Source organism: Brachyhypopomus gauderio, chromosome 7, assembly GCF_052324685.1.
Source record: "Brachyhypopomus gauderio isolate BG-103 chromosome 7, BGAUD_0.2, whole genome shotgun sequence".
Taxonomy (NCBI): domain Eukaryota; kingdom Metazoa; phylum Chordata; class Actinopteri; order Gymnotiformes; family Hypopomidae; genus Brachyhypopomus; species Brachyhypopomus gauderio.
Window position 1 is genome coordinate 30,249,067 of NC_135217.1, and position 13,536 is coordinate 30,262,602.

At 44.4% G+C, this 13,536-nt stretch overlaps 1 protein-coding gene across 1 annotated transcript in view; it reads right to left on the bottom strand.

Moving 5' to 3' along the window:
• Window positions 1–13,536, bottom strand: part of itga8 (integrin, alpha 8) — a 70,239-nt gene that overhangs the window by 14,378 nt on the left and 42,325 nt on the right. Inside the window, exons 18-22 of the mRNA XM_077013129.1 lie at window positions 11,120–11,257; window positions 10,863–10,930; window positions 10,333–10,480; window positions 7,926–8,018; window positions 110–189 (exon numbers count right to left, since the gene is read on the bottom strand). Of these exons, the coding sequence (XP_076869244.1) occupies window positions 110–189; window positions 7,926–8,018; window positions 10,333–10,480; window positions 10,863–10,930; window positions 11,120–11,257 (527 nt within the window). The remainder of the gene's footprint in view (window positions 1–109; window positions 190–7,925; window positions 8,019–10,332; window positions 10,481–10,862; window positions 10,931–11,119; window positions 11,258–13,536) is intronic.

Sequence of the window (13,536 nt, forward strand, 5' to 3'; positions counted from 1 at the left end):
TGTTGTGGGAGGGGATGAAGAGAGAGCAGGAATGGGAGGAAGAGAGAGAGGGAAAGAGTGAGGGAGGGAGAGGAGGAAGGGTGGAGAAGAAAGCAGAGGGGAGACCTACCTGAATATCTGTAGCTCAAAGCCCACGCGAGACTCAGCCTCCTCTAACCGGCGTACAGAGAACCTCAGACCAAACAACACCTGGAAAGAGAGAGAGAGAGGGATGGAGACAGAGTCAGAAATGGGGAGGGAGAAACAGACATGCTGATGACAAGAAAAGTATGAGCAGATGAAAGGCTTAGCGGACACCTATAAACACCCTAAAAACAGAAGAGCCCCCATCCTCTTCACCTGGCCTAGTTAACACACCAGTGCCACTTTATAATGGAGGTGTAATGGTGGTGATAGTCTCTGTGTGTGTTGGGTTGGGGGTTCAGTATTGCCATTGACTTCCGCACACTCATTTGTCAACTTTCTGAACTGAGACAAAACGTTGTTTCCTCAAACAATTCAACAGTCAAATTACTTCCTGAGAGCAACGACATTTCATTTGGTCACCAAAGTGTGTATGCTTCCCTCCCCCGCTAACTACACCCACATGTTGCAGTTCATTAGTGTGACTATGATAATAGCTGCTGGGTCAGCTAATGAAGGGCATCTCTGTGGCTACAGGCTATATGCTAACTCTGGAGCCTCATAAACATCCCCCACCAACCCGTCATAAGACACCCTCCCCAGTACAAAGCTGCACGCATAACAGAACTTACAGCAACAAATGCTATTAAACTTTAAAGGGGCAGCCGACCATCACAACCTCTTCTTGTGGTCGCCGGCTCTTGGCTAAGAAAGACGGAGAGCTGCTAAATCCGTGCGAAACGAGCTCAACGCTTCCATAACTGTGTTCAGCCTCGTCGATATACCGGGCGGCATCAAAGTTTGGACTTTTATGAGGACTGGATCGTTCTCCATGACGATGGCAAACACCCAGTCACTCTAACGAGGATGATAACGTGGCCGTGGAACAGATTAGCAAACACAGGAAGTTCTCAAATGCCCGAAACAATCTGCTTAGGCGGTTGGTGTCGCTACGAGAGAGAGGCCAAAGGTTTTATAAGGGAGTGTTGAAACACAGATACACTAACACACACTGAGATGCCACACGAGGTGTGTTTAAATACGTGAAATCGAATAGTTTAGTTTAAATTAAGCAAACGTTACATGGAAAGTGATGTGAGAAAGAGCATAAGAAAAAGAGAACAGAGAGGGAGAGAGAGAAAGATTATGCTCAATTATACGTGAAGTGAATGTTAAACATAGCACCAAATAAACTTCAGTGCTGTTCAGGTGTGCACTGTATATGAACATTATTTGGGTGGGTTCTTCTGTTAACAACCTGCACTCATGTTTTATACTTCAGAAGGAGACTTACAAGGAACTGGTGGATTTAATAATTTCAAACATAATTTTTTCAGTCATAATGGCCTTTGAGGACAGTCGCGTTTTGTCAAGCATACGAAAAGCCAGTCTGAGGAGCTGTCGCTGTATTTACAGTAAACATACATGTCCTCTGACCTCAGGCCATCCTGGGTATATAAACAGAACAGGCAGTAACACTGAGAGCTACAGTCAAGAGATCTGAACTCTATTAGATACTCAGACTGCAATAAACCACAATAAAAGCTCAATAACTAGCGTGCGTCTACTTTCTGTTTACACACTTGTGAAACGGCTAACTAAACAGAGCTAAACATTTTTCAGCTCTGTTTCAAACACACATCATAGCAAGCCCCCTTTCCAAAGACTCCACCCGAGTCCCCTTGCACTGGACAGCAAACTCTTTCCGTACGAGACACCTCGGGAGTGGACACACAACGCCAGGACACACAATGCCTTCGTCCACGGAGATATTTACTTACCCAAGTATTTTATCTTTTGAGTATTTTTCACTTTCATTATCACATTTAGTACCATCCTCCTCAGCAACGTTAAATTAATATTCGATATTTTAAATCCAGTTTTAGCAGATGACCAGAACCCTTGGAACAGTCCTGCAGGCCAGTCATTTCCTACTGTACATTACCACCCGCCAATCACAACCTTTAGAGCAGCGTCTGTTTGCAGTAATTTCCAACATTTCCATGTACTGGTCCATTGCGGAACTCATTTGCCATTTTACTCCTGTTCACACAGATCCTTGGTCGAACAGATTGATTTAGCGGACTCCCTCCTGATTGTAAGAACTACTGCTCGAGGACAGATTTGTGGCCCCAACCCACAGCTGCAGGATGAACACGGGTGAGGTGACGTGGCACTGCCCCTGCCCGGCCTGGGGTGCTGCTAACGCCTGTGATGTTATGCAGTTACGTCTCACCCCATCCCAAAGGACTTATGTTAAAATGTGCAGAACAAAATCTTCATACGATTCCAGGGGACGTCAAGCGAATTGCCAAGCTGTCCAAGAGTCCTGAAAACAGCGGAGGGCTTTAAAGCCAATTATTTATGAGGGGATCCTACCCATCAGCACTTCAACTACAGTGAACCCTAACTCTTCTAGTCCTTAACAGGAACGGGGCTGACACACACTTCTGAGAAGTTCTTTTACACTGAACTCCTGTATGGTCAACTGGAGAGTAAGCAGAGTGGTATAAAGTAGACCGAAGCAGAGTGAAGCAGAGTGAAGCAGAGTGAAGTAGAGTGAAGCAGAGAAAAGAAGTGAAGCAGATTAAAGCAGAATGAAGCAGAATGAAGCAAAATGAAGCAGAGTGAAGCAGAGTGAAGCAGAGAAAAGAAGTGAAGCAGATTAAAGCAGAATGAAGCAGAATGAAGCAAAATGAAGCAGAGTGAAGCAGATTGAAGTAGAGTGAAGTAGAGTGAAGCAGAGTGAAGCAGAATGAAGTAGAGTGAAGTAGAGTGAAGCAGAATGAAGTAGAATGAATTAGAGTGAAGAAGTGAAGCAGAGTAAAGCAGAAGGAAGTAGAGTGAATTAGAATGAAGTAGAGTGAAGCAGAATGAAGCAGAGTGAAGCAGAGTGAAGCAGAATGAAGCAGAGTGAAGCAGAATGAAGTAGAGTGAATTACAGTGAAGTATAGTGAAGCAGAATGAAGCAGAGTGAAACAGAGTGAAGCAGAATGAAGCAGAGTGAAGCAGAGTGAAGTAGAGTGAAGCAGAGTGAAGCAGAATGAAGTAGAGTGAATTACAGTGAAGTATAGTGAAGCAGAATGAAGCAGAGTGAAGCAGAGTGAAGCAGAATGAAGCAGAGTGAAGCAGAATGAAGTAGAGTGAAGCAGAATGAAGTAGAGTGAATTACAGTGAAGTATAGTGAAGCAGAGTGAAGCAGAATGAAGCAGAGTGAAGCAGAGTGAAGCAGAGTGAAGCAGAATGAAGCAGAGTGAAGCAGAATGAAGTAGAGTGACGTAGAGTGAAGCAGAATGAAGTAGAATGAAGTATAGTAAAGCAGAATGAAGCAGAGTGAAGCAGAGTGAAGCAGAATGAAGCAGAGTGAAGCAGAATGAAGTAGAATGAAGTATAGTGAAGCAGAATGAAGTAGAGTGAAGTAGAATGAAGTATAATGAAGCAGAGTGAAGTAGAATGAAGCAGAGTGAAGCAGAGTGAAGCAGAATGAAGTAGAATGAAGCAGTGAAGCAGAGTGAAGCAGAATGAAGTAGAATTAAGTATAGTGAAGCAGAATGAAGTAGAGTGAAGTAGAATGAAGTAGAATGAAGTAGAGTGAAGCAGAGTGAAGCAGAGTGAAGCAGAATGAAGCAGTGAAGCAGAATAAAGTAGAATGAAGTATAGTGAAGCAGAATGAAGTAGAATGAAGTATAGTGAAGCAGAATGAAGCAGAGTGAAGCAGAGTGAAGCAGAATGAAGTAGAGTGAAGCAGAGTGAAGCAGAATGAAGTAGAGTGAAGCAGAATGAAGCAGAGTGAAGCAGAGTGAAGTAGAGTGAAGTAGAGTGAAGCAGAGTGAAGCAGAATGAAGCAGAGTGAAGCAGAATGAAGTAGAGTGAAGTAGAATGAAGTAGAATGAAGTATAGTGAAGCAGAATGAAGTAGAATGAAGTATAGTGAAGCAGAATGAAGCAGAGTGAAGCAGAGTGAAGCAGAATGAAGCAGAGTGAAGCAGAGTGAAGCAGAATGAAGTAGAGTGAAGCAGAGTGAAGCAGAATGAAGCAGAGTGAAGCAGAATGAAGCAGAATTAAGTAGAGTGAAGTAGAGTGAATTACAGTGAAGTATAGTGAAGCAGAATGAAGCAGAATGAAGCAGAGTGAAGTAGAGTGAAGTAGAGTGAAGCAGAATGAAGAAGTGAAGCAGAATGAAGCAGAATGAAGAAGTGAAGCAGAATGAAGCAGAGGTGCTCAATTGAAGCGGGTCTGGGGTATGGGACACTCTAGTGGGGCATGGCGTCGGCGGGAGTGGGTGAGATGTGGAAGCGTCCTGGAGAGTTTGGAAAGCGTTGGGTCAGGTCATAGGTCACGTGCTTCCTGAGTGCGTGTCACAGTGGTTTGGTGACACAAGCGGGTGATGTGAGTGCAAATGTGCGAGTGTGTGTGAGTGTGCACGCGCGTGTGAGAGGGGGTGTGCAAGTGTGTGTGTGTGTGTGTGTGTGTGTGTGTGTGTGTGTGTGTGTGTGTTTATGTGGCCATGTCGCAGAGCATAGCTGGTGGCATGTTAATCTGACCCATGTGAGGTTAACCCTACAGGCTCCCACGGCAATGCCTGTATCCAAGACAACGACACCCCCAATCTGGAACATGTTAACATGTCAGCTCCAACTTTTTCAACACATTCTTCAGTCCATTTCCCGCCCTCTCTCTCTCTCTCTCTCTCTCTCTCTCTCTCTCTCTCTCAATATTCAATCTTCTCCCATTAAAGCCACAGCTTTAGTGATCTGGCTTAATCATTTTCTTAACTCTCCACCTCAGCACGCAAAAACATGACCTCAATCAAACTGATGGAAATGCTTTTGCTCTGCTTGTCCTCTCTCCATCACCTCACTCAACCGCCCTACTCCACCTTTTCTCTCCTAATGTTTTCTTTGATATTTTGGTACATAAGCATTGTCAGAACATATAGATTGTCAGAACTGTATACAAGAACGCATAATCAGTATTCACAGTCCATGCAGCACAATGAAGTATTAGAGTATTAATACAACAGAGACACAGAGAGAGATACAGAGGTACATAATGCAGAAAGAGAAAAACATGGCAGAGGTAATAAAGGAAAGTACAAAAGCTCTCTCTCTCTCTCTCTCTCTCTCTCCCCCCCTGTGTTTTCTTTCTCTTTCTGCTTTTTCTCTCCCTCACACTCTGTCACAGAGACTGTTCCTCTTTCGCTCTTTCCCTCTCAAGAAACTCCTCCCTCATTCCTCTTCTCCATCTGTCCCTCACTCTGTGTCTTCTATGGTCACCTTCCACATCATGCATGTTCCTTCCTCTTAAGTGTGTATAGGGGTGTGTGTGTGTGTGTGTGTGTATGTGTGTGTGTGTGTGTGTGTGAGAGAGAGAGAGACAGAGTGTGCGTGTGAGTGTGTGAATTACACAAGAATTCCAAAGGGAATTTCAGACCGAGCGGAGCCAACACTTCCATTCTGACCCCCCCCCCCCCACCCCCATCCAACCCCTAACTGCCCCAACCCCTCCCCCTTCCCCTCTGAAATGAGCCTCAAACACGAGCCTCTCCGGATGGGGTCTCTGTGCGTCTCCAGTCAAACGGGGAGACCCCCAGCCCAGAGCCTCTCAGCTGGGGATCAGTCTGGTCCATACTGCATGGTGAAAGCACACATGTTCACGCAGGACTGGCATCATTCTGAGCACTGAGCAACAGTAATAAAGTTAGTGAGCAGGACCTCGGTCAGCACAGGGAAGAAGAAAAGATCCACCAGCCTGTGAGTCCAATTAGAAGACAATTACCATTTAACCTTCTATGGCTTTTATAAGCATGGCTGTTATAACTCAAGATGATGGAATAATGATCAGAGAAGCTTGCTTGTGTGTGTGTATGTGTGTGTGTGTGTGTGTGTGTGTGTGTGTGTGTGTGTGCGTGTGCATGTGTGTGTGTGTGTGCGTGCGTGCGTGCGTGTGTGTGTGTGTGTGTATGTGTGTGTGTGTGTGTGCATGTTTAAACCAGATTTGCAGATTATATAAAATTTGTTTGTTTCTATTTTGTCCTTGGGAAACATGTTCTTGAAGACCTCAGCGCAACATTCAGCAACCATAGGGGAGAGAGATAGAGAAAGAGAGGGAGAGAGAGAGAGAGAGAGAGAGAGAGAGAGAGAGAGAGAGAGCGAGAGAGAGAGAGAAGCAAAGGGTGTGCAAAGAGTGACACAAATCCAGTATTCCTTTCTTAGGAAAACTAGTGTGACTAGTGTGGTGGCAGCTGTGTGGACTTTCTGGAATGTTCTCTGAATATCACCCAACTGGTCAGTGGGGTCTAAGACTTTAATCACAGGAAGAGTTATTGGAAGTAAAGCCATACTACACAAACTACACACACAGACATACCTGATAGACACCACACATTTGCCCCACTCACATTAGGAGATGAGAAGATAAGTGATAAGTGATCAGTGAACAAACACATATGTATAACAGCTACATTCCAGGCTGGGCCAATTATCAGAAACATCTGGATTAATGATGCACTAACAGCCCTTTCTCTCTCTCTCTCTCTCTCTCTCTCTCTCTCTCTCTCTCTCTCTCTCTCTCACACACACACACACACACACACGCATACACATTTACACACACACGCTTATTCATTTTCTTAGTATCTTTAGTATTAGCGTCTATGGTAGTTTAGCACTGACCTGTGTAAGACTGTAGTGCTGTGGTGCTGCTGTGGCTAATTAACACTAGTGTAGCTAATTAACACTAGTGTAGCTAATTAACACTAGTGTAGCTAATTAACACTATTTTAAGTATCTCATAAATCTAATTAAATCCTAGCCTTATATATTGGTTTGATGTTTTCTTCATGGGCAACAACAAAATGCACAGGTTATGTCTGTGTGTGTGTGTGTGTGTGTGTGTGTGTGTGTGTGTGTGTGTGTACATACAGAAACTCACACACATACATACAACCTTAATCAAGCCATTACCATACTCTAATATACAGCACCTGTCCCATAGACACTATGACTAATGCTAAGCACAAACAAACAGAAACACACACACACACACACACACACACACACACACACACACACACACGTTACAAGTGTGTTTCATGCATCTCCTGTCTCAGTGTCCTGGCATAGAGCCAAGACCCTGGCCTCCTCTTAAAAATGCCAACAACTGATCTTCTGGGAGAAGAAAGGACACGGAGCAGCTGGTTTCCAGCTTACAGAACAGAGCAGCCGCTTGATAAACGTCTCCTACACTTTCTTACTCCTCCTCCTCAGATTAGCCTTCTCTACACCTCCTCTTACACACACACACACACACACACACACACACACACACACACACACACACACACACACACACACACACTCTAGCACTCTTGTACTCCCTGCCTCTGCCCGCCCCACTCATGCTGGTCCTCACCCTGACTACATCCACCCGTGTTGTGCATCACACTTCCACTCATCCCTCTCTCCCCATACGTCTCCCTACCCCTATCCTGCCCCGCTACCCCACACTCTCCCACCTCACCTTCATCATTCCCTCTCTAATGTTTGTGTTCCTTGACTGGGTCTTCCACATGGGTTTTAATAGCAGTTTAAATCCAGAGGGCCAATGATTTAAAAGGGACCTGGAGGTGTAAGGGGAAGAGAGCTGTAATTCCTCCAGCCGAGAGGCTGCTTGTTCGGGTGGCTGGCCCAGGTTCGACTGCCTGGTCCGGCCCCAGAGGGGTCACGTCGCGACTCTGATTGGCCGCCCGGGTCGGCGGGCGGGGAGGAGAGGGGACGTTCGAAACGTCAACGTTTCTCTTACGTTGACTCCTGCCGCCATAGGGTTGCCCAGGTCACACACCACCAGCTGAGTGTCGTTGTCAATCCTGTGCTCACAATTCATAATCTGCAGATCCTGAGAGAGAATGAGAGAGAGAGAGAGAGAGAGAGAGAGAGAGGAAACCAAATTACAATAAGTTTCCCACACTGTGTCAACCCTAAAAAGGACAGTTTCATAATAACGATACATAAGTTAATCCTCAATTTCAGTGACGTGACCCAACACTAAGGATTATGAAGCTGTATTTGAGCAGGGACTACTGTAACTGTGAAATATACAGCAACGTGTCAGCCGAAACAGACGAGAACATCCTCATTCCTGCTCTTACCAATGGAATCACACCTTCTCACACACACACACACACACACACACACATAGGTACAGTATACACTGCTAAATTTGTCAATTATTTTTACAATATCATTTTACTAAATGACCCAGGAGACAGAAAGGGTCCATCAGTAATGTGGTAGGATTTACTACACTTATTCTTCAATAGAGAGTGCACATGGATCCATGTCACTCTGTAGGATGTAGTATGTATGATGTTTTATGCCGTACAATGTTCAGAACAGTTATGACAGTTAAAACTGATCCTGGGTCAGTACTCTGAGTAGTTTACCATCATCACCATCACATATGCACACCAGAGCACAAGGCTAAATGAGTAAACTGAAAACTCTTCCACAGGAACAGCTCTATTTAAAGCCAGAGATAAGGGGCCCTGAGGCCACAGGCGAGAGAGAGAGAGAGAGAGAGAGAGAGAGAGAGAGAGAGAGAGAGAGAGAGAGAGAGAGACAGTATGATAAATTCAGTGATGGTAATAACACTATACATTACTGAGGCCCCCTAGGGTCATCCAGTCATCCCTTTCCCCTTCTCCCCCACCCCTCTCCCCCCATCCCTCTCTTCCATTCTCCCTCCCTTAGTGCCTCTCCATCTATCCATCTCCATTGCTGATAACTGTTTCCTGTCTCCCTGAGAGGAAGTGTCCCCAGGGAGACCAACTGATGCAGGCACTGTAATCACATTAGGAGCCTAGTTTCTCTCCAACACGTGCTGCAGTTAAGGGACAGTGTTCAAATAATGACCTGCGGTTTACTGGGAGAAAACAGAGAGAACCCAGAGAGAACTCAGAGAGATCCCAGAGAGAACCTAGAGATATCCCAGAGAGAACTCAGAGAGAACTCAGAGAGATCCCAGAGATAACTCAGAGAGAACTCAGAGAAAACTCAGAGAGATGCCAGAGAAAACTCAGAGAGATGCCAGAGAGAACTCAGAGAGATGCCAGAGAGAACTCAGAGAGAACTCAGAGAGAAAGCAGAAAGAGAACTCAAGAGAGATCCCAGAGAGATCCCAGAGAGAACTCAGAGAGAACTCAGAGAGAACCTAGAGAGATCCCAGAGATAACTCAGAGAGAACTCAGAGAAAACTCAGAGAGATGCCAGAGAAAACTCAGAGAGATGCCAGAGAGAACTCAGAGAGATGCCAGAGAGAACTCAGAGAGAACTCAGAGAGAAAGCAGAAAGAGAACTCAAGAGAGATCCCAGAGAGATCCCAGAGAGAACTCAGAGAGAACTCAGAGAGAACCTAGAGAGATCCCAGAGAGATCCCAGAGAGAACTCAGAGAGAACCTAGAGAGATCCCAGAGAGATCCCAGAGAGAACTCAGAGAGATCCCAGAGAGAACTCAGAGAGAACCTAGAGAGATCCCAGAGAGAACTCAGAGAGATCCCAGAGAGATCCCAGAGAGATCCCAGAGAGAACTCAGAGAGAACCTAGAGAGATCCCAGAGAGATCCCAGAGAGAACTCAGAGAGAACCTAGAGAGAACTCAGAGAGATCCCAGAGAGATCCCAGAGACTGCGAGAAAGCAGAAAGAGGCCAAGACGAAGACCCTAACCTGAGCTTCAGCTGTCAGTAGATCAACGTCCGTATTCCTGCGTCATTACCATGTCAATGACCTACAGTGTCTGAATTGATTGCTACCTGGCAGAAATGGATCACACAGCCGTCATGTGTGGCACATTCTGGGTGAAACTGTAAACACGTGAGTCTAGAAGAAACATCATAAATTTACATCTAAGGCATCTAATGGTCTTGCTGGATGTGTGAAGTGCTTGGAGCTGAGGAATGATTGACTCTGGAGAAGGGGCCAGACCACAGCTGCCTCATTCAAAACAGCAACAGACAACAGATGTCAAACAATGACCCTCTTAAACAGCCCAAAATAAGCTCAGTACTCTACTACTCTACTAAGCTCTACTACATAAAAAATATTCCATTTGAAGTTGTCATGAAATTGGACCCATGGAACTATTGCCTCATATAGTGTAATTGTGATTAACAAAGGTAGTGGTGATAATGAATTGTGGGTAATTAGCAGTTTACCTCGCGGCGCCGCTCGATTCCGTTGTAGTCCGCCTCGGGTGGGAGGCGCACACGAAGCTCCGCCTCATATGCTCCTTCACCCTGATTGGCCGCTGTGATAGTAAGCATCAGTGGGTTCTCATCGCCGATCGCAAACTCTGTTTGGTCCCTACAGATGTCAAGTCGAAAAAACAAAGTGATTTAAAGCAGTTTAAAGTGCAAATAATCCCTTTTAGCTGAAGATTCAAATGTTTTGAAAGCAGGGAATGGTAAAAGCTTATGGTTATGGTAGGATGTAAACACTGCAGTGGTTGTGATGTTCTGTAATGCAGGAAATTCCAAAGCCCTTGTATTGCAGGACCCAAGTGAAACACACACTGAATATATTCTATGAAAACAAAGCCTCCATCCATTCAGTTTAATATACACAATTAGGGTATGAACTGCTGCCAGCACACATACAAGAACAGCTCAGTGCTTCACCTAAATGAAATAAACATGAAAACATTGATGTTCACACACACACACACACACACACACAGTGGACTCACAATTGAGCAGAGAGCCTGAGATCTGGGACACACATGTTGTCATCCCCGCAGTCCAAGAGGATGTTTGCCTGAGGGAGAGGAGACGAAACATTACAAATACATCTTTATTTAGCTCTGTAGCTGCATCTGTCTTTAACCTACAATATGGACGCACTTAACTGCACTTAACTCACCAAGTCTTATGAATTAAGGTCTAGAGATGCGCGCACACACACACACACACACACACACACACACACACACACACACACACACACCTGCTCTTGGTGGAAGGTCTTGCTGTAGTGGTTCAGCGTGGGGCGTAGTTCTAAGCCAGGCAGAGGAACTGTCTGGTCCAGGCTGTAATTCAGAGTCACGCTGATCGGGCTTAGCTTGTCTCTGAACTCCCCTTCATCCTACACACACACAGCGGCGGAGATGACCACACAAAGACAACAGCAGCTCAGTGATTGGACCAGCAGTCTGGTTCATCCTCATTAGAGAACGATGACCAGTATGTGTCCTCTATGTGAATTTGAATGCTGATCTCAACAACATCTGTACAGGCCTTGAGTTTGTAGCACATCGTATGCAGTGAAGGTGAGATCCGTTTTGTGCACTAGCGGTTGTGTGATGAGCGTGACAGGCATGACAACCTGTCAGAAGCACACGGAGCATTGGCTCTCGCGTCACACAGCCCTGTCCTCCTGTCCTCTCTTATAGGCCCGTCACTCCAGTGAAAGGTTCCATCTCGTCACTCCGTCACTCCGCTGGAGAGTGAGCGAGTACTCCTTTTCGTTCCTTTGAGCTCCCTTCTAGCTGGCCTTTGTTTATATTCACCGTGTGCTTCCTGTCTCCGCCTCTCCTGTCAGTCTGACTCCGCCCATCCTACCCACAGCCCATGTTTGTGCAACAATAATGCAAATTCATTATTTATAATGTTCATTATTTATAATGTGCAAATTTATTCATTAAAATTCATTCTTAATGTTCAGAAACATTAAGAAAGGGCCTGAATCGCAAACGAAATATAGTATGCTATATGGTCACGAGATCTCGCAAGATGTAACTCAGCGATATTTCTCGTTGCGTTAAAAATCTGTCTCGAAAATGCGCTCTCCTAAACTCGGTGCTCTTCATTCTTTTCAAGTGACATGGGGCCCCTTTTTATCAATGCTCAGTGATCACGACTTCCTCCCAGAATGACATACCAGCTGTTTTCATCCATCAGATTTTTGTTTTTTCATCCCTTCTTTGCTTATTGTGTCTGTTTGTGTAGGGGGTTATAGGATGTCCTTTCTGTTTGTACAACTGCCTGGTATATTATTATGTCATTTAAACTTTGCTTATGATCATTATAACAATTATTATTTTATTTTTCTTGTTTATTATATTTTATTATTATTATTTTATTATTATTACATTTTATTTATTTTTTGTGTTATCTTATTTTCTACCTTAGAGTAGGTAGGGGGACGGGAATTATATTTTAGGGTTGGTGTACAAGGGTTGAATGTTTGATATTGGTCATTTCCCTCCGTAGAGGCCACCCCTTGATATATTTTCATTTTAACTTTTTAATAACTCTGTTTATGGGTGTATTGTTGTGCTTCAACCCTGAAAACTAATAAACATATGAGTACAAAAAAAAATCTGTCTCGCGGGATTTGTGATCCAGCAAGCAGCCAGAATGACGTCGGAAAATACAGGTATTCCTATTGAAGATGCCCCCGCCACTTTCAAATCGTTTGTTTGGCAGCATTTTGGGAACCCGGTGGAAATGATAAATGGCAAGAGAGTAAGTGATAAGACACTACATATGCAAACATTGTATGAAAATAAACGTCTGGTTAACGACGGACCAGAGATACGACCGACTTTTTTTTTATTTCGCGCGGTGTGAGTGGCAGCACTGTGGAGTGTTGTGGAGTGTTGCGTACGATAAGTTGAGGCAGCGCAGCCTCCACCGCAGCCCATCTCGGCATCAAGATCGCTCTATCTCTCGCTGTTCGCACGCACAAGAACATTGTTTGTTTTTTTTCTATACTGTATTTACAATTAACGCGTATCTAAATCTAGGGTCACGATTAACGACGAAAACTGTTTAATGACAGACTTTTCAGTCTCTAACCTCGTCATTAAGCGGGGACTCACTGTAATATTGTTTGCGCTTGGAAAAAAGGAGAAATATTTAATTTTATTTATTTTATTTTAACTTTTATGAAATTTTAAATTTCTATTTGTAGAGGAAGAAGTTTATTAAAAGTTCATGCTTACATCATGCATGTTGAGTTATAATAAAACATTTCAAAATGAATGTGTAACTCAGTTAAATAAGGGTCTGTTGTCCAGTCATATAATTTGTTATTTTAGTGTTCTTAAAATCTGGTCTCTATCGTGTCTCATCTCGTCTCGTATATATGTATGTATGGTATATGGTAGCATGCCTGGCAAATTGTAGGTCCCTAGAAAGTCAAGGAGCCATGGTAAATGACTTCTGTGGAAGTCAAGCAGGGGCCCTCATAATCAAGGGCCCTCTAATGGTATGCTATTTTCTAGGGCCCCCTGGTAGGGGCTCTCATAACCAGGGCCCTCCTCTTCCCTAGGACCCCAAATAGCCAGAAGTCAAAGTCAGAGCAATACCACAATGCCTCATTCATTTTCACAATGGCACCAAAAGCATGGCTAGGGCCCA